General features: G+C 41.3%; 1 protein-coding gene across 2 annotated transcripts in view; it reads left to right on the forward strand.

Moving 5' to 3' along the window:
- Positions 1 to 24,592, forward strand: part of tou (bromodomain adjacent to zinc finger domain 2B toutatis) — an 860,023-nt gene that overhangs the window by 800,511 nt on the left and 34,920 nt on the right. For both annotated transcript variants that reach the window (XM_080276402.1, XM_080276403.1), the window contains one exon: positions 18,664 to 18,832. In XM_080276402.1, coding sequence (XP_080132528.1) covers positions 18,664 to 18,832 — 169 coding nt within the window. The remainder of the gene's footprint in view (positions 1 to 18,663; positions 18,833 to 24,592) is intronic.

Below are 24,592 nucleotides of genomic sequence, written 5' to 3' on the forward strand. Positions count from 1 at the left end.
TCAAACTTATGCAAACAACAATATCAGAGAGTTTCCCAACAGTTCTCTCACGTGATGTTTTGTTTAATTTCTCCTGCTGCACAGCTTCCACAGTCGCATAATTTGTATTGGACGGTGCGTTTTTTCTCGCACATTTTCTGCCTTTATCTGCATTTTACCCTGCTCACGATGCCTAGGAAGCCTTCTAAGAACCCCAAGAAGTGGCGGCACCTCCCTCAGGCCACCAAGCTAAAATTCATCGAGAGTCAGAAGAAAGGGGGAAGGAATTTCAAAGGATTTATAAGGGAGGTTGAGGAGGAGCAGCAGTCATTACCCGCTAGTGACGCCAGCAGCCATCCTCCAGGGACCCAGTAGGACCACCTACAGTCTCGGATATCACCTTCCATTCCCAGCAAGCCTGCTCATCCACAAAGGTTAGTTATCATTCATAGTACAGTACCTCTTATTATAATTACATTAGTGCCAATATATGTATAGGTATATGGTACGTATTTAGGGTGACTTTTCCTAGGGTTGCTGACATAATTCATTTTCCCCATAAGCTCTGTTGTTTGTCCAACACGTTTTTGGTCCAACACGGGACCCATGCATGACAATATTACCGTGTTGGACGCGAGGGTACTGTATATATATATACTGTATACCTATCTATGTATGTATTTATATATATATATATATATATATATATATATATATATATATATATATATATATATATATATATACACAGGTAAGCCCTTAATTCACGCGAGGGTTATGTTCCCAGACCCTTCGCGTATGTGGTAAATTCGCGTATACATTCTGCCCTTGTGTGCACATAATTACGCATGTCTATTAAGTATATTACATCTGAATAATACTGTTTATGCATTACATACACCTTATAAACTAGCATAAAGTATGAAAAATAACAAAAATGTAAGAAATTTAACACTGAAACCTGACAAGCACAAGCGTAGGTGGAGACACTTCAGCGGTCTGGTGCACAGACCCTCACTGCCTCCCATATGCTACATTCTGCCTTCTTTATTGTCCAAACAGTTGACTCATTCACCCCAAACATACGGTTCCAAGCCAGTTCACAGGCGTAGGTGAAGACACTTTAGCACAGTCTGGTGCACTAGCCCTCACTGACTCCCTTATGCTACGTTCTGTCTTCTTTATTGTAAGAACAGTTGACTCACCCCAAACACACGGTTCAGAGACAGTTCACCATGAAGTCAATTCACCATCAAAACATGGACAATTCCGTCATTCTATAATTATACTTATTATTAATTAATTAATACTTTAATAACTAATTTTCAGGTAGATTTTATATCTCATATAAGTAAAAAACTAGTGTACTGTACTTGCTAAATAAACTGGTATGTAAATAAATGACGGGGAATCGTCCTGACGGAGAATTGTCGCTGACATTCCTCCCTTAAGTTTGTCCAACACTTTAACTTTCTCTGTCAGCAACATCACTTTACGAGTACGTTTTGGTGTGTTACCACGTGCATCACTAGCACTATGCTTAGGCCGCAGGTTGGCAGACAAGGCAAGCAATCACTGGAAGGCAAAAAAATAAGCCACAAATAACGATTCGCGAGTCATGCATGGTACGAACGTCGGATTCAAACTGACTGTGTGGACCGACCTTCCACACACACACACACACACACACACACGTATGTTTGCACACAGGCAGCAGGTAGGCATTTTTATATTTTATTTATTTCTCTTGATATTAAAATTTTTTATTTGAACACTATAATTTTATGTTTTAATTATTGTACGAAAAATTCATGGATAACCGAAATCACATGAAAAAAGTTCGCGTGAATTAAGGGCTTACCTGTATATATATATATACAGTACCCTTGCATCCAGCACGATTCAGGTCCAGCACGGAGAGCAAAAAATTAGTATTATTTAATACGATTTAATTACTGCAACACGAGTGTGTTAGCATAACACGCACAGAGCTCCGAGAAGTGGGCGAAATCCGCAGAGTTCAACTCTAGCACGATCACCCCCTGTACATCACGGTCATACTGGACATTCCCATGATGATGATAGCCAATGAAAACTTCTGATCAAGTAGCCTTCCCCTCCCGCTATCGTGACGTGATCGTGATGCCGCCCAATTAAAAACGTTTCTGGTGTCACGTGATGTTTTGTTTAAATTTCTCCCGCCACAGTGCCACTCAGTCGCATAATTGCATTGGAAGGTGCTTTTTTCTTGCTGCATTTTCTGCCCTTGTTACTGCATTTTACCCTGCTCACAATGCCTAGGAAGCGTTCTGAGAACCCCAAGAAGCGTCGGCACCTCCCTCAGGCCACCAAGCTAGAAAGCATCGAGAGGAAGAAGAAAGGGGAGAGGAAAGTTGACATTGCCAAGGCCTACGACATGAATGAAGCCAATGTCAGGACCATAATAAAAAGCCAAGACAAGATCCTGGCAGCCGAAGGCTATCACACGGCACTTCATACCAGGTTTGCCGAGGATACGATGGTAAATCGGAACGGTAACGTGGTAAAATTGCCGATGATACCACGGGCATTTGGAATTCATCTGGATGGATTCCTGCCGAGGATACGACGGGCAAAACAGTGTGACCAAAACCCAGGCGACTCGACAGATAATGTATCGTACATCAGCATTGAACATTTAGCCTGACACTGAATACATATTAATATTTTAGAATAAATATCAATCGTTTTGAAACCCTTCTCATCGGCGTGTGTACCAGTTTATAAACAAAGTTGCTTCTCCTTATTCTCTGCTGAGTCAGCGACAGCGATCACTTTCCACAGTCACGAGACGGGGCTCTGGCAACAGTGTGAGAAGCATGCTGTTTGCCGAGGATTACAGAGTGCTAGGACAGGCAGAAGCAGGACCTTCCATGGCTGTGGACGAAGATAGTGATTCTGAGTGTGATTTCGAAGGATTTATGAGGGAGGTTGAGGAGGAGCAACAGCCATTACCCGCTAGTGACGCCAGCAGCCACCCTCCGGGGACCCAGTAGGACTACCTACAGCCTTGGATACCACCTTCCATTCCCAGCAAGCCCACCAACACTATCCTAAAAGGTTAGTTATCATTCATAGCACAGTACCATTTATTATAATTACAATAGTACCAATATATGTATAGGTATATGGTAGGTATTTAGGGTGACTTTTCCTAGGGTTGCTGACATAATTCATTTTTCCCCATAAGCCCTGTTGTTAGTCCAACACATTTTTGGTCCAACACGTGACCCATGCATGACAATATTACCGTGTTGGACGCGAGGGTACTGTATATGTATAGCCAGACGCATTAATCCTATACGGGGTGGACACAAACAAATCGTCTCCACGTCGCCCTGTCCCCTGCCATTTCACTGCCCTGCTCCCAACTTACACCCCCCTCTCTCATAAACCTCTCCACTCCATCCCTCCATCTCATCCTTGGCCTCCCCCTCCCCCTATCCCCCTCCACCAGATCTGATAAGACTCTTTTTTTTTTATTGCTAATGAAACCGTTTTTATTGCACATGCAAAACTTTCCAAACTAAAGGCATTTGGTTTAGTCCACATGAACCCCATCCAGTACAAGATGTTTCCTGAAGTGAACAAAACTTTCTGGTGAGCAAGATTAAATTTCCCTATAAAATACTGTACATTACAGTAGTGGGTTGAAGGGATAAGGATAAGTGGATATCATTGAGCCCCGACTTGGACTTCTCCCTCTCCTCCCTCCTTAACTACACCCATACCACACTCATACCTACACACACATGCACTGGGTTGCATTCATGCATTCACCATGGCCGATCGTGATAGCTTAGTGCAGTAAATCAGCAAGCAGAGGTTGATTAATATCAGTATCGGAAGGGAAAGATTATCCGATTATCAGAACCGTATTGGAATCGGCTGAATAACAGTGAAAAATATATAAATATTTATGACCCTAGACTCTAGCACTTTCTTCCACCATTCTAGGTGTGAACTAATGCTGTAAAATTATTTTTCAAAGATATGGTCGTAGCCCACATGCTGTTGACATTCTTAACCGTGGATTGCAAGCCACAGCTCAGGCTGGGAAGCGTTGCATTGCGAGCCACAGCTTGGGCTGGGAAGCGTTGCATTGCAAGCCACAGCTCAGGCTGTGCTAACATTTCAGTGGCCGTGCATCACCGCTAACTACTCCACCCCTATGCAAACTTACGCATGGCGTTACGCATAGATGGAGAGAGAGAGAGAGAGAGAATTTTTTTTTTTTTTTTTTTTTAAACTAGATGATGTCCTGGATGTTCATCTTCAGGTATATGATTTTTTTTTTTTGCACACCACGGGGCGGGATAATAAAAAGGTAATTGCGCAGTCCATGGGTTAAATTGTAACCTGCTTGAACTAAAACATACAGAATAGACCATAATAGTAAATCATTGTGATTAGAATGAAGCTCGACACAAATAGCAAGAAAGCAGTCTTCTGTCAGGAGCCGTGGCAGACTGGTAGGAACTTGCAAATCAGATAGTATACATACATACACTGGCAGTGTTCCATCAGTGGTATTAAATAGGCTTAATGTTTAATTTCGATGGTACAAGAACTGAGCAGAAATACTTTTTTTTTTTTTTTTTCCCCTATTAATCTTCAGTAAAATGTAAAATAATATACATAACTTAATTATCACTGACTTTCTTGGACTTTAAGGAGCTAAGTGTTAAATTTGGATGTCGCTTGCAACTAATTTTGTTTAGCTTATGTGAAAAAATGCTGGTACATGAAAATATTATACAGTGCTAATATATTAGGCTGCATCAAAATATCACAATTTCCTGAGCTTTTCAGCTTGGATTTTTATTTTAAAGAAGGTATGACATGATAACCACATTATACCATTATGTAATGAAATGTTATTAAGACACAGTGATACTCACAAGTAAGCAACGTTTTTGACAACAGGCAAATAATAGGAAACAAAGCACATACCATAACTTTTGTGCATCCCTAAAAGTACACAACACTCGGTCATTAGATAAATAATAAACACATAACATTTTAACTTCCAAATCTAAGCCAATATTCGGTGATTAACCATATATGAAACACATAATGTATGTAAGCCTCTGGTCATTACCCAAATAATAAAACATAGCATTTATACTGTACTTAACCCTTTAACCGCGGGCATTGTTTTGCCCCGACTGGCCTCTACCGCGGGGGTTTCAGCCAAACTGTAAACAAACTTTAAACCTTTATAACTCTGCACAGAATAAATCTAGAGCGAAAAATAAGTTACCATTAGAAAGTACTAACCTTCGGCTTTGCAATGATGTAGGTTTCATGATTTCGTTAACTATCACTGGATGGGCAGTGCCATTAGAAGTGAGTGATCTAAAATCACTATTTTTCGCTCACACACCATTACCAAATGCCAACCTCATTCTGATAATAATACTATAAACATATATGAACACTGCACATACGATAAACACCCACTCTGTGTTCACTGAGGCAGGTAAAAGGCACTGTAATTGTCCGCACTTCACTGCCACATCAGCGGTGTTGTAATCACTATTTTTCTCTCACACACCATTACCAAATGCCAACCTCATTCTGATAATAAATACTATAAACATATATGAACACTGCACATACAATAAACACCCACTCTGTGTTCACTGAGGCAGGTAAAAGGCACTGTAATTGCCTGCACTTCACTGCCACATCAGCAGTGTTGTCACTCACACAGCTGGACAGATACTGATGCGTGTTTGGTCCGGGGTGGGGTGGGGGGCCCAGGGGGTGGGAGGTGGGGGCCCAGGGGGGGAGGAGGGAGGTGGGGGTCGGCTGGAGTGAAAGAACTTAATAGCTACTCTCCCTTGAAACAATTGGCGCACGGAAAAAAGCGCGGTATTCAAAATATTCACAAACATTCGAGAATGACACCCGCGGTTTGGTCCAGTTTTTGCAATGTCATTCTGGGATGACACCCGCGGTTAAAGGGTTAAAAGTCTATCTATCTATTGCCAGACGCCTCAGTCCTGCTCGGGGTGGTCACAAACAAATTGCCTCCATGTCACCCTGTACCCCGCCATTTCACTCCCCGCTCCCAACTCACACCCCCCTCTCTTATATACCTCTCCACCCCATCCCTCCATCTCATCCTCGGCCTCCCCCTTCCTCTTCCCCCCCTCCACCTCACTCACATACACTCTGTTCATCAGTCATTCACCCTCCATCCTCTCCACATGGCCAAACCACCTCAGAGTATTCCTCCTAACGCTTCCTATCAGATCCACATCCACACCACAACGCTCCTTTGTATTCTCAATTGTCAGCCTGTCTCTCCATGTGACTCCACAGGCTCCTCTTAAATAACTCATTTCCGCTGCTCTCACTCTTGGCTTGTGTCCTACCAACAACGTCCAAGCTTCACTTCCATACGTTAGAGTTGGTATCACAATACAGTAATCCCGCATATTTCGTGGTAGTTACGTTCTTGTAACCCCCGCGAAAAGTCAATTCCGCGAATTCTCTATTAACAATTGAAAACTTGCACTTGTGTCCACCTTGCTGCCCATCACACAGTCCATGTCCATACTGACTGCGAGACAATTCGCCGTCAGACAATTCCCCGTCAAAACATGGACGATTCCCTTCAGAACAATTCGCACCCTGGACGATTCCCCGCCATTCTATAAATATACTAATCAATACTTTCATCAATATACTTATTATTAATTAATCAATACTTTAATAACTATATTTCAGGGGGATCCAGCAAAGTCTATGTTCAGTAGCTTAGGTTCTGGATATTATTTATTAGTTGCACCTTTAGTCAATAATTAATTTGTTTCTTCCTCGTTGTAGTCGCCTTTGAATTATATTCTAGCGTCACCCATAGCTATCTTCATTAATGAAGGCGAATTGTTTTGTTTGTTGTGACTGCGAATTGTCCCGAAACCTCCATACTCATCCCGAAATACCTTCTTACAAGATTGAAAGAACATACTCCATTATGAAGGAAAAACGTAAACACCGTACTGTAATACACAATTATCTACACATTTATTAACAAAACAGTACAAAATAAAAAGATGCATTAACTGGTGATAGCAAACACTCGCACGGTCGTTTCTTAGCTTGTCCAGTAACACAATTTTCTCTGCTAAGGTCATAACTTGATCGTTTTGTCACTTTGGAGTTCTTACTAATTGTATTATTAGCCTTTGGTGAGGCTGGCTTACGTTCTGGGGCCATGTGGAAAGCAAGTGGGAGGCAAGAGGCTCATATCATAGTGTGGTTACAACCACAACAGCCACTTGCGGCAGGCAGGCGTTGACTGAAGAATGCGGGGCAGAGAGCAGTGTTGCCATATCCAAACAACGAAATTATGCTAGGGCAATGAAAAAATTATGCTAGATTGAGCATATTTGTTCCAAGTAAAAAATGAATTATGCTAACTTGAAGCTAAATGATAAAATTCTATACATATTCGTGCAACATATTAATTATGTATTGTTTACTATGAAAATATTAAAATGAACCTACATACAGTAAGAGGATAAATATCGGTATCTACCCATACTGCTTTTTCCCACGAAACTTACGTTTTTCTGATGGATTTTGATGTGATTCGTTCGATTTTGAGCATCATTTCCGTCGGAAATAACCAGATTTTGAGATATGCCCCCCCCATCCCCCTGAAATAATGAGGGATCTTTGGGGAATCGGGGGTTATAGGGAGGGGGGGAAACACAGAAAATGGTCATTTCCGACTGAAATGAAGCTGAAAATCGAATGAATCATACCAAAATCCATTGGAAAAACCTAGGTTTCATGGGTAAAGTACAAAGCTCAAACTTATCCTAACCTAACCGAACCTAACCTAAAACCTAACCTAACCTAACCTAATCCAACCTAACCTAACCTAACCTAATCCAGCCTAACCTAATCCAACCCAACCAAGCCCAAACTGAAAGTAACCAACTATTCAAACATCTTACCTTATTCGTCTCTCTCTCTCTCTCTCTCTCTCTCTCTCTCTGATTTGTAGCTTTTATAAAATTATTCTAAAAATATTCCATTCCATTCTAAATTATGCTAGAATGGTTCTAAAACTTCTAATATGCTAAAAAATATTCCAGACTCGAAAATTTGATCAAAATTATGCTAAAAGAATAAAATGATGCTAGATATGGTAACACTGGCAGAGGGGCCACCGGAAAGGGACAGAGGGTGGCGTGAGTTTACCGCGCTACAATTGGAAGCTGCGGGAATTTCAAATTTTTTGTTTTCTGTATATTCAAGGATATTTTAGTTGAACTTATTAATGCTAAGAAAATCCGTGAGAGGGCAAAACCGTAGACAAAAAATCCGCAAAAAATGCGGGATTACTGTACTGTCATGTAGTAACTTTTTCACTTCCATGCTCACTTCCCTATTTCTTATCACTGCTTTCAAGGAACCAGCAACCTTTCTTCCCTGCTGTACTCTTTCAAGCACTGCACCCTCCAAACCTCCATCCTTACTCATCACACTACCCAAGTACTTAAATGTACTCACATTTTCCAATTCCTCACCATCCAACCTCACTGTACATTCAATGACTTAACTCTCTCAAAGACCATCACTTTACTCTTCCCTACATTCACCTTTAGATTCCGTTTCTTACACACTCTTCCAAACTCATCCACCAAGCCTTGCAGCTCTCCTTTGTCTTCACTCAACAACACAGTATCATCTGCAAACAACAGTACAGGGAGTTTCCAAACACTATCCTCTCTCACCAGGGCCACTCCAACATCCACTACCCTACCTTGTACCTCTTTTATTACTCCATCCATATACAGAATGAATAACCATGGTGACATGACACATCCCTGTTTCAACCCAACCTTCAAAGAGAGAAATTCACTCAGTTCACCATCCACACGCACTGCAGCCTTAGCACCATCATACATACTCTTCACAGCATTCAACAACTTCCCATCTACTCCATATATTCTTAATACTTTCCACAATCCATGTCTATCCACCCTGTCATATGCTTTCTCCAAATCCATGAAAGCCACATACAACTTCTTTCCCTTCACTAGAAACTTTTCCACTAAAGATCTAAGAATGAATATCTGATCTACACAACCTCTTCCCTTCCTAAAGCCTCCCTGTTCTTCTCCAACTAATTCCTCTGTTCTTTCTCTAACTCTATCAGTAAGTATCTTACCATACACTTTTCCTATTATACTAAGAAGACAAATGCCCCTATGATTACCACACACTTCTTTTTCCCCTTTTCCTTTGTGCAAGGGAATAATTATACCTGACTTCCAATCCTCCAGGACTCTGCCTTCCTCCCAGGCCAATCTGCACATTTTCCTCATCCATTCTACTACTATCTCTCTCCCATGCTTCAGCATTTCACCACACACTCCATCAATTCCTGGGGCTTTCCCCAATTTAACTTTCTTCATTGCTTCCACAACTTCTATCCTACTGATTTCTTCCTGTCTTCTCACCTCCCTCCTTCTCCCAGCCATTCCCCAGCCACTAATACTCGGATGCTTTCCATCCTCTATGTTCAACAATTCCTTAAAGTGTTCTCTCCATCTGCTCACTTTTTCTCCCTTCTCCATTAGTAATCTACCATTTTTATCTTTCACTCCCCTGCTAACTTCACTTCCACCCTGTCTTACTCTTTTTACCTCTTTCCAGAACATTTTCGTACATTCCCTCCACTTTACACTCAAGTTCTTTCCAAATTCCTCATCCACTCTCTTCTTACTCTCTCTTACTAATCTTTTCACCTCTCTCTTTCTTTCTACATATAACTCTCTCTTCCGCCTCTCAATTTCTTCCACACCCCTATTTCTCATCCATTCATTGTATGTTTTCTTCTTTTGTACCACAGCCTGTCTCAGCTCTTCATTCCACCACGCTGTTCCTTGCACCCCCCCCCTCTGTCTTCTCTTCATCCCACACACCACATCACATGCTGCACATATTTCTTTTGTGAATATCCTGCACACACCTTCCAGGTCCCCCATCTGCTCCAATTCATATTTGCCCAATTGTTCCTCCACTTCTCTCTTATACTCTGCCTTTTTCTCATCCTCTTGAAACCTTTCCACTCTCCTTGCAAATACTCCATCCCGTCCTTCTCTTCTTCTATTTCTCCATCCTAATTGGATCTTGATTCTGGCCACCACCAAGTAGTGGTCAGAAAGTCCACTCCCCCAACCTCTATAAGCTCTTGCATCCATTACACATTTTTGCATCCTTTCATCCACACACACATAATCAATCATTGCCTTCCTTTCATTCGGTTCACCACCCACCCTTCTCATCACTCGCCATGTACACCTGTGGATCATTTTGTGCCCTTCCAGCACAAATGTCCACTAACGCACTGCCATTCTCATCTATCTTAGCAGTACGGTACTTAGAAGTACCGTATGTAAAACTTTGGTCGGCTGGCCATTAGCCATAAAATGAAACAAGTTTTATACTTTAAAGGTATGTAACATTTTGATCATTAACCAACACAGGCCAGACGTGCTTAGAGCTAATGCACAGTGGATAAAATAAACCTGCTTCAATCCCAGAGATTGGGTTTAACACAACTGTAGTCAGAGACTGTTCTTTATATATAGTATATAATGATTAAAACTTCTTACCATTCAGTAAAGCATGAATTACAAAGTCCAGTTTATGCCACCTACATACATATGTAGTACAGTAAAACCTCACAAGAATGGACTGATTGGGGCCTAAGCCATTCTGAAAAAAGCAAAACTCCGATTAAAGCAACATATGGACTTCCCCATGCTATTTTCATACATGAAAAGCATCATGACCACCATCCTGCTTCACCCCACCAGTGCCTTCTAACTCATGGCAATATCCCATTTGCCTCATAACTTTGCTCAAAGGCCACTGCTGTATAAATAATTGCATAACACAGTAAAATTTAAGCAAGGCTAGGACACAATAAAACTTATGTAGCTTTTCCGACTCACTTGGCTCACCCTACCATTCCCCCCCATCCCCCCACCTTGCTGAGTGTATCATCACTCAGCACCTGGTGAAGGATCCTTCTGAGAAAATCCTTCAAAATCATTACCCATCATCTTCAGGGTCATTGTCAAGGAACAGTGAATCATCATCCTGATTGTCTTCACTGGCAGGAGCTGAATCATGGACGGGAACTGGAGGTGTAGCTTGTATCTTGTGTGCCGTGTGATGTACTTAATTTTAAGCACTTTTCAAATACTGTACTGTACACTCTATACACCTTATTTTTTAGTCTTACAAACTAAAGGTGTCCAGAAGAGAGAACCTGTATTTTTTTTACACAGGAAAAATCATCAGAGAAATTACCAATATGCCGGGAATCAAACCCGGGACTCTCAGGTGAGAGCCAGGCAGCATACCACTACACCACGACCAGGTAAAAGTTAACTCACGTTGTCACAATCTTGTAACCAACGTCCCTCCGCCCCCCACTGTGGGCCTGAAGAGGATGAGTTAACCTCCCGGCATATTGGTAATTTCTCTGATAAAGGTGTCCAGTTTGTCTGTATATTACACTTATCACTCATCCCTCTCGAGCAGTATATCAGGGACTTCTGGGGAAATGATATGGAGGGAAAATGATATGGGTCAGACTGAGGCAGAGCACAGGGACAATAGTGGCACCACCAGCCTGCCACCAACTGACACACGAACACACAAACCACACGGACAATATGGCCCCCCCGGCCTGAGGTTAGGCAGTCTGGACTGCTTCTAGCTTTTTTGGAGTTTTCCCGATATATAACAAATTATTCTGGTTGGTTCTTCGACTCTGAAAAAAGTGAATTCCAGTCTAATGAAGTCCGTTGTAGTGAGATCATACTATACAGTGTACTGTAGCTTCACACATTACGCACACAAAAGTGTCATGTTTTTCTTGATTTTGAGATAGTCTTCAGTCAAGTATATCTTATTTACTTAGGAAAGCTTGACATTGAAGATTCTCTGATTGAACTTAGCAACGCTTTATGGTCATAGTGTATTCTGCTAAGCTAAATATTTGTTTTAAAGTTACACACACATCTGCAAATTATTTACACATCTTTTTTATTTTATTTTTTATTTTTTATGTTTCTGCCCGGAATCATGTAAGTCTGTTCTTCACTCTGCTAAAAATAATTTCATCCGTACTAAATGCCCTCAACTCTCCAACTCAAATTCTTCCCGTTCCTTCTGGCACCTTGCCAAAAACCATTCTAACAACTTTACCTCATCATCCTTCCCTCTTTTTTTCAGAGTCGTTACCTCATCATCCTTCCCTCTTTTTTTCTACTCTGATGGCTCTGTAGCTATTTCTTCTACTGATAAAGCAGATCTCTTTCCTCAGACTTTCTCCTCCAATTCCATCTTAGATGATTCCAGTGCTGTTCTTCTATCACTTCCCCACTCTGACTTCCTCATGGCTGACATTAAAATTTCATCAGTTGATGTATTTTCTGCCATCACTGGCCTCGGTACTAACAAGGCATATGGGCCTGATGGAGTCCCTCCTGTTGTCCTCAAGAACTTTGCTTACACCTTACCAAGATATACGTTTTCACCTTTGTCTGTCAACTTGTACCTTTCCTTTTTGCTGGAAGTTTGCTCTCTTTCAGCCAGTCCCAAAGAAGGGTGACCATTCCCAACCCTCAGACTATCGTCCAATTACTTTAATATCTTGTGTCTCAAAAGTTTTTGAGTCTATTCTTAACAGAAAAATTTTAAAGCATCTTTCCGTACACAACCTTCTTTCTGAGTTTCAGTATGGATTCCGTCAGGGACACTCCACTGACGATCTTCTCACCTACCTTTCAGACTCCTGGTCATCCTCCTTTTGGGACTTTGGCAAAAGCTTTGCCATTGCACTTGAGATATCAAAGGCCTTCAGTTGAGTCTGGCATAAATCTTTAGTTTCCAAACTAACCTCCCATGGTTTCTATCCTTCTCTCTGTGCCTTTGTCTATAGCTTTCCCTCTGGTCGTTCTAGATTCGCTGTTGAAGACGGCCATCGTTCTTCTAGATCTATCAACAGTGGTGTTCCTCAGGGCTCTTTCGTATCACAAACTCTCTCCCTTTTATTCATCAGTGACCTTCTAAGCTGTACATCTAACCCTATCCACTTGTATGCTGATGATTCCACCCTTCACCTTTCCATTTGGTTCTCGCAACGTCCATCTCAGCAGTTACCTCAACAAGCATGGGATGAGGCTTTTGCACACCTAATGTCTGTCTTGGCTCGTATCTATGACTTGGGTAAAAATAATCCTTTTTTTAACCCCTAAATACTGCAATTCGATCTGGCTCATCAGCACTGGAGCCACAATTCAGGGGTGTTTTTTCAACTTTCACCAAGGGGAAAATCAATACGTTCTGGCTAATGAGGAAGAATTTACACACCTGACAGCTCAATCGGCATCCCCCTAGGCCTAATGGTTACCTCACAATCGAGGGTCAAATTTGAAAATAAAATAAAATAGTTACCCCCCAAAATTTTCAAAAGCCTCTATAGTTTTGATAACTAACTCTTTCTATTACATAAATAAGTCATTGGAATATGATATGTCACACCAAGCCTGAGAACAGGTGTTTTGGGGTGTGGGGAGATTACTTGCTTTTGGGGAGATAAAGTTCCCTGTGGGGAGAAGGTTTGTAGGTGTGGAGGTTGGATAAAACCATCTTTTCTTATCAATGTAGAACACTTTAGTTTGTTCTTGACCAACTACTATGAAAACAGATGTGTATGTATGTGTGGGGAGATAAAATTCAATTGGGGAGAAGGACCACAACTTGTACTGTACATTGAACCTTGGGAGATCATTTATGGTAACAACCAGTTTGGATAGTTGAAACAAACAAAATCTATGTGATTTAGCATAACCTTGCAAGCAGGTGTGTTTGCAGGTGTGGGGAGATAATTCACGTTTGGGGAGTGATAGATGTACTGAGGTGGAGGGTTGGTGATGGGAGGAGAGGGCTGGGTGATGGTGGGGGGGCTGGGGTGCAAATACCTGTGATTGTACGTGTTTGCATGCATAGAATAGTGTACAGAGAAGCATTTATTATGTTCAGGGACAAAAAGGCACAGGCAAAAAAAATATCGTCGAGGAAGTATATATAAAGCACGTGTACCTGTGTTGGAGGTGGGGGGAGTGGGGGAGGGGAGGCGTGGGGGGGGGAGAGCAAGCCAAGCTGCGTGCTTGCTATCACACGATGGCTTATTGGGGGTAGGAGGGTAGTATTGGGCTTGTAGGTAGGGGTATACATGGTAGGGGGGAAGGTGGGGGGGGGATGGAATAGGTCTCGTGGTTGGGGGAGGGGTAAACTTCGACTAACAACGTCCTATTGGGGCGTACAGAGGGGTGGGAGGGTCTTCAGAGAGGGTTATTATGTAACAGATGACAAAACATTCAGGCAATAGGGGGGTCGAGAGTGGGGGTGATCCCCCCCTGCCTCCAGAGTGGCCGGATCACCCAACCCGAGGCCGGAGGGGTTAGTTCTCATTGGCTTGAAGGGATATACGTCACAGTCGGGATGGAGCAATGTGCAGGCAGTTTTTTACAAGGCCCGCTATATTGATGTGATTCAGCTGAGAGGGCTAAAGTGGTCAGCACATACAGTGACGTGCTTCGGTATTTAGGGGTTAATGCATCAGAGAGTCAATTTTTACACCTATCAACCCAACAAAATCTTCCACAGGAGTACCTACTAATGTTGAGCAATATCCAGCTCAATCCTGCATCATCCTTGAACATGCTTGGAGTTTCATTTGCCCTAGACTTATCTTGAAAGATCTTATTACATCTCTTGTAAAATCTGCTTCCAAGAGATTAGGTGTGCTAAACCAACTCCATACCTTCTTGACCCCTGCACAGTTGTTGACTTTATGCATGGGTTTTATTCGCCCCTGTGTGGAGTACAACTCTCTTGTATGGGGAGGCTCCCCACATACAGCACGTTTCAATAGGGTGGAGTCAAAGGCTTTTTGTCTCATTAACTTTCCTCCTGTTACTGGCTTCCTTCATCCTCTGTCTCTTTGCCACACTGTTGCATCTTTATTTTTTTTCTATCACTACTTCAATGGTCACTGCTCCTCTGAACTGTCTGCTTGCATAGCACCCGTCTAGCAACAAACTCTCATCCCTTTTCTGTCCAACTCTCTCATGCAGCAGTTTACTGTTACTCCCAGTCCTTCATTTATGCAACTGGTCAGCTTTAGAACTGTCTTCCTTTGTCTGTATTTCCTACTTCCTATGATCTCCAGTCTTTCAAAGGCAGTGTGTCCAGGCATCTTGAAATGAATGGATCATGAATTTGGTTCCCTTTTGTATTGTTTTTGTTTTTTTCTTGGAAGGAATGGTTTGTGGGCTCCTGGCCTTTGCTTCCTTCTTCCTTGCATAAAAAAAAAAAATCATACAGACACACAAACACTAACTAGTAGCTTACACATGAACTTGCCAAATGTTATTCATCTTGTCTCAGAGTTAGTGTCTCCTTATTGGTACCCCTGTCTATTGCCTTCATTCTTATTAGATGCAGTAAATAACTTTTTTATTTTATTTTTAGACCACAGTGAGAAGAGTGACATACATATCATGACTAAACCAAGAATATAATAACTAATGGGTGCAGTCATGTGTACACTATTTACGTACATAAACTCACACAGCCAACACACTTACACATCACGCAGTATACCTCATTCATCTTGTTCATTTTGTCCTTCAGTTTTTTTATTTCTTTTCCTTTGCACCTTTCCCATTCATCCATTTATCATTCTGAACCTTTAATGGTTTTCAGCAAGACTTTATTAAGGTGCAAGCAGTATCAAGGTAACAGCACTCATTCACACAGAATCAGGCAAAACAGTGAGTGAAATGTTCATTAAAAGCCATTTTGATGTTTCTTCCGTCTGTATCTGATATCCTGATGTCGACAGCAAATATCTGTATCAGTACGGTATAGAAGCAAATGCAAATATTGGCGATACAGTGCTCCCTTAACATCCACCGGGATAAGTAAGAGAGACACCCACCTATGTTAAAAATCCGCTGATATCTGCTGCCTCCCATAAAAACACCCCTAGATTCCCCTTAACCCTTTTGCTGCAGCAGCTGTGATGGCAACATACTGACTGTGCTCATTATGGAGAAATAGGAAAAAAATTGTGTGTTTTCAACTCGTGTTTTAACCCACTTACTGTTAATCTTGAAAGCTAAAATTTTTGTCAGACAAACATCAATCTTTCTACTATCGATTCCAACAAACTGCATTTCTGTAGGCACTCCAAGCACAGAGAACGATTGGAGAGAGTACAAGGTGTTTTTTGACTGTCTGACCTAAGAAATAGCCCAGGGAGGTGGAAATTTCCACCAAACCACAAGATTTTTTTTTCATACAAAATAGGGTTACAGCCATGTTACCTCATCACAGTAATTGTAATAGTAATAAAAATAAAACACTTCTTGCCAGTCTCCTGTAATTTTGTTACGATATTCCAGTGTTTACGTTAGACTTTAGCAAAACAGTAACGATGTGAGGAGAATCATTACAAACTTTATCAAACTTCATGAATGACTTTTATTACCACTTACTTTTATAAAGTTTATTGATATAAAGTCATGAGTCATTTCATAGCACTGCTGCACAGTTTGCAACTGCAGAAATGTTTGCTAGCTAATGCACTTAGCATCATGATGTCTCTGATTACTGCCAAAATATCACTAAATCACTTGTATTTTATCACAGTAATTCACAATATAATGAAATACTTTCAGCCACTCTCGTACATGGGTATTGCTTCGTATTACATGAGAGAGAGAGAGAGAGGGGGGGAGGGCAGCATACCGGTTTAGACCAGCTCATCGAGGGGTAAGAGAGAGAGAGAGAGGGGGTTCGAGGGCAGCAAACCGGTTTAGACCAACTAATCGAGGGTACATGGAAGAAAAGAAATACTCTCACTCTGTCCTAACTTTTCCCCTAATGAATTATGGCATAAATAAATGAAGTGGCCAAAAGGAAGAGTGTTATTTTTAATTCACTGGATAATGCCATCTCTAAAACAGCCATGAACTATGCCTGGGATAGTGTTACATTTGCAGTGAACAGTGTCAGCAGAGTTCACTTAGATAAAATGCTTTAGTAAATCCAGCCCCGGTACTGTATCCACCTGCGGATATTTAAAACCGTTTATGTTATATCCACCTGCAGATATTTATAACCGTGTATGTTCAAAATGCGGATGTTAAGGGATGACTGTATACTGGTTTGGTGAATCGTATTGTTTACAGTTCTAGCTTTGCTAGGGCAGTAGTGGAACAGAGGATGAACAGAATTGCTCACTCAGATAGTGTCATCTGCTGTGAAATGGCAAACACAGGTAGCATGTTATGAATGCTTATCGACCACTGCTGATTTCAAGTACAGTATTGTATTAATTATGTTACTCAGTAAATTTAATCCTATTTTCGTAACAGTAGTGTAAATGGCTGAGCCCTGAGTGGCTTAGACATTGCTAAAGTACTTTAGTAATGGCTGAAAAATACAGGGTACCTGTAATTTCAGGGAGTATTGTTTATTGTTACAACTATTTTTCCTGTTTTTCACTACCAGTAATATAAGACTGTTTCCTCCTGTGATACTCTTGTCTCGAATGAAATAGAATTTCTGTAAGAGAAGCCAGCCTAACAAGGGTTGAATTTCCATATGAGACAGATGTCTGTGATAATGACTCAGCAGTTTCGCTAGCCAACATCTCTCTAATATGGAAGCCTTGCTAGTTAGTGAGTGGATGGCTAGTGAAGTGATCATGATTACCTATCAGAATTTTTGCAGGCACTTCACCAGTGATCATGTTACCTTGCTAGAGTAGGGTGAACACTAGGTGCTAAACTATTAAATTGCTAAACTGCCAAACCCCTAGACTGTCACAGGGCCAGTTGTACTGTAAGCAAACTGCGTGTGTCTTGTGTTCTTGAACTTGGATGTTTCCAAAAGCTGCTGAGTATATACACAAGTGCATGTAATTTTGTTAGAATAATTCAACAGTCTTTATAAGCTAGTAAGTAACTGTGATTGCCAAGCAGTGTATATATGATCATCTGTATAAGAGACCATTGTTTCTTCCAAGTGGAGCCAAGCTAACCTATCTGGTGTGGCTTCCAAGATGCCTGGGGATATTTTAAGGTAATTTTGAGACAAAAAAGTGCATCTTATACTCCATGAAATACATAGGCAAACACACAAAATTACATTTTGGCCTGGTGAATAACAGCAGGTAGTTAAAAAAAAAAAAAAAAAAAGTGGTTGCACAAGCAACTGACGCTCGGTGACATCATCTCTCGTAGACGTTGCATGTTCTTATTATCTGTGGCGTCTCTCAGCTTCCCTGAATAATGGACTCCTCCCTTTCCCCCCCAACTCTTGGATTTCATGCACCATCCATGGAAGCAAACCATACTAATTTTGGTTTTCCATACTAAACTGAATTATTTTTTACTAAATATTTTGAGTGTCTGCCTCACTAAAGCCTGTGAGTACTAAAAAAATGCATTTTGGACATGAGGCCATTGTAATTGTTCATAACTGAGACAGTGTTAATTAATGGTGAATGAATATTTATGTGGACAGAGCTGGCGGCTTAATGACAATGGTGAGAAGCATGCTGGTGAGTTCCGGGCATCATGTCTACAGCCTGAAGAAGATGGAGACACTCGCCAGAATCCTATTCATGTTGGGAGGGAACGGCTTCTTGCCTTAGAAGAAGGTATTGAGCGCAGATACCTTAAGCCTCCCCTTGGTAAGTTGTTGTCGTCATAAGTATTTACACAATACTATAATATTTAATACAGTTGACCTTCCTCTAATCCAGTAGATACCTGTATATTTCTGGAGGGGACCTCTGGAAAGATCTTTTGGAAGGAGGAAGGAATATTCAGTAGATCACTGCTACACTGAACACCATTATAACAGATGTTCGATTTAACAGACATTGCAAAAGCCACCAAACTTTTATTGTCTGTAATGAACAGCGTTTGTTCAATGGGGTGCAGTGGGTCACAGTACTTATGTTTCCTACCCATTTTATTCCATCCTCTGGCCATCATGATTGCTGCGTTGTAATGAGAGACTGTATTAATGTTGTATTAGTCATGAAGAAGTGCATTGACAAGGATGTGAAGTAAGCTGCAGTAGAATGCCATAATAGCCGAACTGACAATTAACAACTTCACTGATTAGCTAGTTCTTCCTAAAAAAATAGTTGGAAATCGTCATCATCATCATTTGGCCCTTCTTTCCCACCCTAGGGCAGGGTGAGGAGCAGCAACATCCAAACAGCCCAAATTTGCCCAATCCAATGGGCCACGCTTCCATTCACTCATCATTCAAGCCCCTAGAATCCTGGCTCTATCTAATTTGTCAAAAACATTCACCACATTCTGCAGCTATACATGAATGCATCTGATGGAGTCAGTCCGGACGCTGTCACACTAAAAAGGGATGCCAAATCCCTGATCATGTGCTTCTCCTCACAATATTCATCCAGCCAGCTCGATCTCTTGTCAGTCCCCTAGCCTCACCGATGTGCAAACCTCTGTACCTCACACCATATCCCTCCACCTTCTCCTTGGCCTACCATGCCTCCTCCCTCCTTCAGATTTGCACAGATATACGTTTTTCACCACTCTCTTGTTATTCATCTCTCCACATGACAATACCATCTCAGTACACTCTCTTCGATTCTGGTGTCCGCAGACTTCCCCACCCCACATCTTTCACGAATCACATTATTTCATTTCCTGTCCACCCTCTGTACTCCACACACATTCCTCAGCAGTCCCATCTCCACTGCTCTCACTCCTGACTTTTTATTTTCATGCCAGACCATAGTCTTATATCCTTATGTGAAATTTGGCACTAACACTCCTTCGTGTAAGCCTTGTGCAGCTGCGACACTGAAGCCTCTGTTTCTTATCACGGCCTTCATTGCACTAGCTACTTTCCTTCCTTGTGTTACTCTGCTTTCCACTTCTTTTGCACATTTTCCTCTCTTTTCTATCAATGTACCCAGGTATTTGAAATCTCTCACTACTTCCAGTCTCTATCCATTCACAGTAACATCACACTGGAAGTCACCCTCTTTCTCTGTAACCATCACTTTACTCTTCTCTACACTTACTCTTAAGGCACGATACTTATAGACATCAGCAAAACTCTGCACTAGTCTACCAAGTTCTTGTCTGGTATTTGCAAGTAGTACTGCATTATCAGCAGACAATAAATTTGAGATATTCCATCCATCACCATTCATTACCAACACCATCCCCCTCTCCATTACTCGTGTTTTTACTTCTCTCATCACCCCATCCACATATATATAATGAAACAACCATGTGGACATTACACAACCCTGTCGCACGTCCACACCGATTGTGAACCATTCACTTAGATGCCCATTTATCCATGCATGTGCTTCACTATCATCATAAAAACTCTTGACAGGACCTAGCAGCTTACCATCTACACCGTACATACGCAAAACCATCCACAGTCCTTCTCTGTCTACTTTGTTGTATGCTTTTTCCAGATTCATGGATGCCATAAACACCTTATAGTCCTTCTCACAAGCTTTCTTCACTATCTGTTTAACTGCAAATTTTTTATCCACACATCCTCAGCCACTTCTAAAACCACCCTGTTCATCACACATTATGACTTCTGATATCTCTCTTACTTTCCCTGTAATAATTCTTCCATACACCCTCCCTGCCTTAACTCAGTAAACTCATGCCACGATAAACAGTCAGAAAAATGCAGAAAATAAACTGGAGGAATATGAATTGATAAAGTCTTTCTGCTGGAAGTTAAACCTACATTTAGTGCTCAATCTTTTGTTCGTTTTTGTGTGTGTATGTAAGAGAGAGAGTATTGATGTAACCAATAATGTATTCAATTAACCCCTTAAATAACCCCTGGGTTGAACAATCCTTTACAATGCTGGTGTCAGCGATGTCGAGTTAGTGCGAGCTACAAAAGACTATGAACAATCATGGGAAGGGAATGCAGGTCACTGGTATGTTTACATAACCCTGTGCCACCATCCCAAGCAGTCAGACGGTGACTTTATCTCGGATGTTTTTGCTCATATGGCACATGCACTGTAATGTTATGAATTCTTCCGTGAATCATAGTGAATTGCAAGATCGGTTTAGGAAACTAAAAAACACATTGTTAGGTGCTCCAAACAATTCCCTTCACATCTGTTAGAAAAATAAATTGATTTTAGAATTCTTAAAAAATTGTTTTGTGGCTGGCCAGGGGTGCTCACAAATTTCTGAACCCACGTCCATTGAAGTGTTAAGCCGTTAAGCCATACATGTGATTGTTTCTGGTGCAATAGAAGAAACTCACGTTACGTACTCGAAGATGGATCCCGTTTCCGAGTTTCCCAACCATGGGTTAGGTTGTTTGAATAAATTATCAGGTACAGTTAAACTAGGCTAGGTTAGGTTTAGGTAAGCACTTAGGATAGTCCCTTCAGCCATTATGTTGATGAATCAGTCAAGAGTTGTCACAGCCAAACAGCCAAAAATAATGGGGAAACTGATTGAAGAAGAAACCTTTATTTATGGGTAATTCATTACAATATCAGTGGTTCATAGGCTACACAATAAATGGTAAATGTCATTTTCAGGAAGGATTCAAGAATTAGCAGATTTCAAGAATTAGCAAGGGGGTTTGGAATGTAACCCTCGCTGAGTTGGGGGAGTTACTGTACTCCATTCATTTTCAAATGTGCATGAAGTCCCACCTTATGGGGGGACCATCAGATATAACAGACTAACAGCTTTATCAGATCAAGCTATCCCCCAATTAGTCCAGTATAGTGTGGGTCGATTGTATACCTCATGAGAAAACAAGAATTCTGATCCCTGCATGTCAGCAGGTGGGTTGGCTGAGGATTAATGCCTCTCCCCATAAAGCAACTAAATCAAAAACAAATGGCCACCCCTTATGGGATTGTGGCATCTGGCTATAGATAGATAGATGTTCTTAAGTCTTGTGGAAAGAGGTCATGGGACACACAGTCAAAGTTTTAAAGCTAAATAAAGAACTCCACAGGGACAGTTTTCTTTGCAGGATACCACGATAGTGTAAATGCAAACCACCAAATAGCCTTTTTTTTTTTTTTTTTAATTCAAAAAATAAAAACTGTTAACCTAAACAAACAGCACTGTTGGTGCTGGTAATTAGAACATAACCTGTAGCACTTATTGAAGTTAACCTTCTCAAATCAGTAACTGACATTTGTGCTCAAAATATAGTAAAACATGTTGCATTAAACCCACTCCAGTAACTAAACACAATACTTACAGCGTAGCAGGTGAAGTGAGATACTGCATTAGCCCCCATAAATAGCAACTGAACTGCATCATACATATAGTAATCCTTCTGTAAACCAGATGTCCATTACGCGGACATTCCATTACCTGGATTCTGTGATCTGGCTGTTTGAAACCATTATTCATACATTTTCCATTTTATCTGGACAAAGTGCATGTGTCCAAGTGGAAATTATGGCCGCACAAACATTTTTGCGCTTGACCGGGTGGGAATAGCCCGGTGAAGTTGCCCTGTCTGGCTGAGTAGTTTGCCCAGCATGTGCGAGAGACCCCCTCAGATGTTCTCAGTTCCTGCTTGGTGACAGTGTAGTGAACAGCTCCTCCTGGACAGTTGTTATGGTGGCGCACGTGAAGATTTTTGTGGTTGTTCCCTACCATCTTCATGCCTTGCTGTTTCTTGCATGCCTGTTCCTAGGGTGTGTGATGATGGCCCCTCCACCAGAGAAATGGAAGAAATTAGTGCTGACTCTGGAGAAGCGGGAGACCCTGGGTAACATTGATGTGAGATGGTCGAATCATGAGTGTTGACGTTGATTTTATTCTAGCAAACTGTACTGTACCATGATTTTATTCTGTTTTACCATGGATTTATTCTACTTTACCATTATGGTTTGTGTGCCCACAGCATTTTTCTTGTGTAGCCAGTATTTTCATGTTTTCATGTCATTGAAGGGTATGACCCTGCAGCGGTGATTGCATGTCTATGGCTGATGGGTCTGCTTGACCATGGTAATTGCATGGCTGTGGCTTATAGGTCTGCTTGACCAGATAGAGTAGTATTAACCAACAGGAACAAGTACGATGTACTGTAGTGGCCTTACACAGGCTTTCAAAGTTAGGTTATTTACAAAAGGGGCCCAGGGGAGAAGTTCATCATCCAGATGGAGCCATTACCTAGACATACCTTTGGCTCTGTTATGTCGGATAATCGATGGATTACTATATATATATACATATATATATATATATATGTATATGTGGTGAAATGCTGAAGCATGGGGGAGAGATAGTAGTAGAATGGATGTGGAAGATGTGCAGATTGGCCTGGGAGGAAGGTAAAGTCCCGGATGGTTGGAAGTCAGGTATTATTATTTCCTTATACAAAGGGAAAGGGTAAAAAGAAGTGTGTGGTAATCATACGAACATTTGTCTTCTTAGTGTACCGTAATAGGAAAAGTATACGGTAGGATACTTATTGACAGAGTTAGGGAAATAACAGAGGAATAAGTTGGAGAAGAACAGGGAGGCTTTAGGAAGGGAAGAGGTTGTGTAGATCAGATATTCATTCTTAGATCTTTAGTGGAAAAGTTTCTAGAGAAGGGAAAGAAGTTGTATGCAGCCTTCATGGATTTGGAGAAAGCATATGACAGGGTGGATAGACAAGGATTGTGGAAAGTATTAAGAATATATGGAGTAGATGGGAAGTTTTTGAATGCTGTGAAGAGTATGTATGATGGTGCTAAATCTGCAGTGTGTGTGGATGGTGAACTGAGTGAGTTTTTCTATTTGAAGGTTGGGTTGAAACAGGGATGTGTCATATCTCCATGGTTGTTCAATCTGTATATGGATGGGGTTGTAAAAGAGATACCGTACAAAGTAGCACAGTGGCTGTTGGAGTGGCCCTAATGAGAGAGGGCAGTGGTTGGAAACTCCCTGTACTATTGTTTGAAGATGATAATGTGTTATTAAGTGAAGACGAAGGGGAGTTGCAAGCTTGGTGGATGAGTTTGGGAGAGTGTGTATGAAACAGAATTTAAAGGTGACTGTAGGGAAGAGTAAACTAATGGTCTTTGAGAGAGGTGAAGTCAGTGAAGGTACAATCAGGTTGGATGATGAGGAAATGGAAAATGTGAGTATGTTTAAGTACTTGGGTAGTGTGATGAGTAAGGATGGAAGTTTGGAGGGTGAAGTGCTTGAAAGGGTACAACAAGGAAGAAAGGTTGCTGGTTCCTTGAAAGCAGTGATAAGAAACAGGGAAGTGAGCTTGGAAGTGAAAAAGTTATTACATGACAGTATTGTGGTACCAACTTTGACGTATGGAAGTCAAGCTTGGATGTTGTTGGAGGGACACAAGTCAGGAGTAAGAGCAGTGGAAATGAGTTATTTGAGAGGAGCCTGTGGAGTCACATGTAGAGACAGAGTGACAAATGAGGATG

This window comes from Coenobita brevimanus, chromosome 65 (assembly GCF_032717465.1).
Source record: "Coenobita brevimanus isolate Jiangsu-jjx chromosome 65, ASM3271746v2, whole genome shotgun sequence".
Classification (NCBI taxonomy): Eukaryota; Metazoa; Arthropoda; class Malacostraca; order Decapoda; family Coenobitidae; genus Coenobita; species Coenobita brevimanus.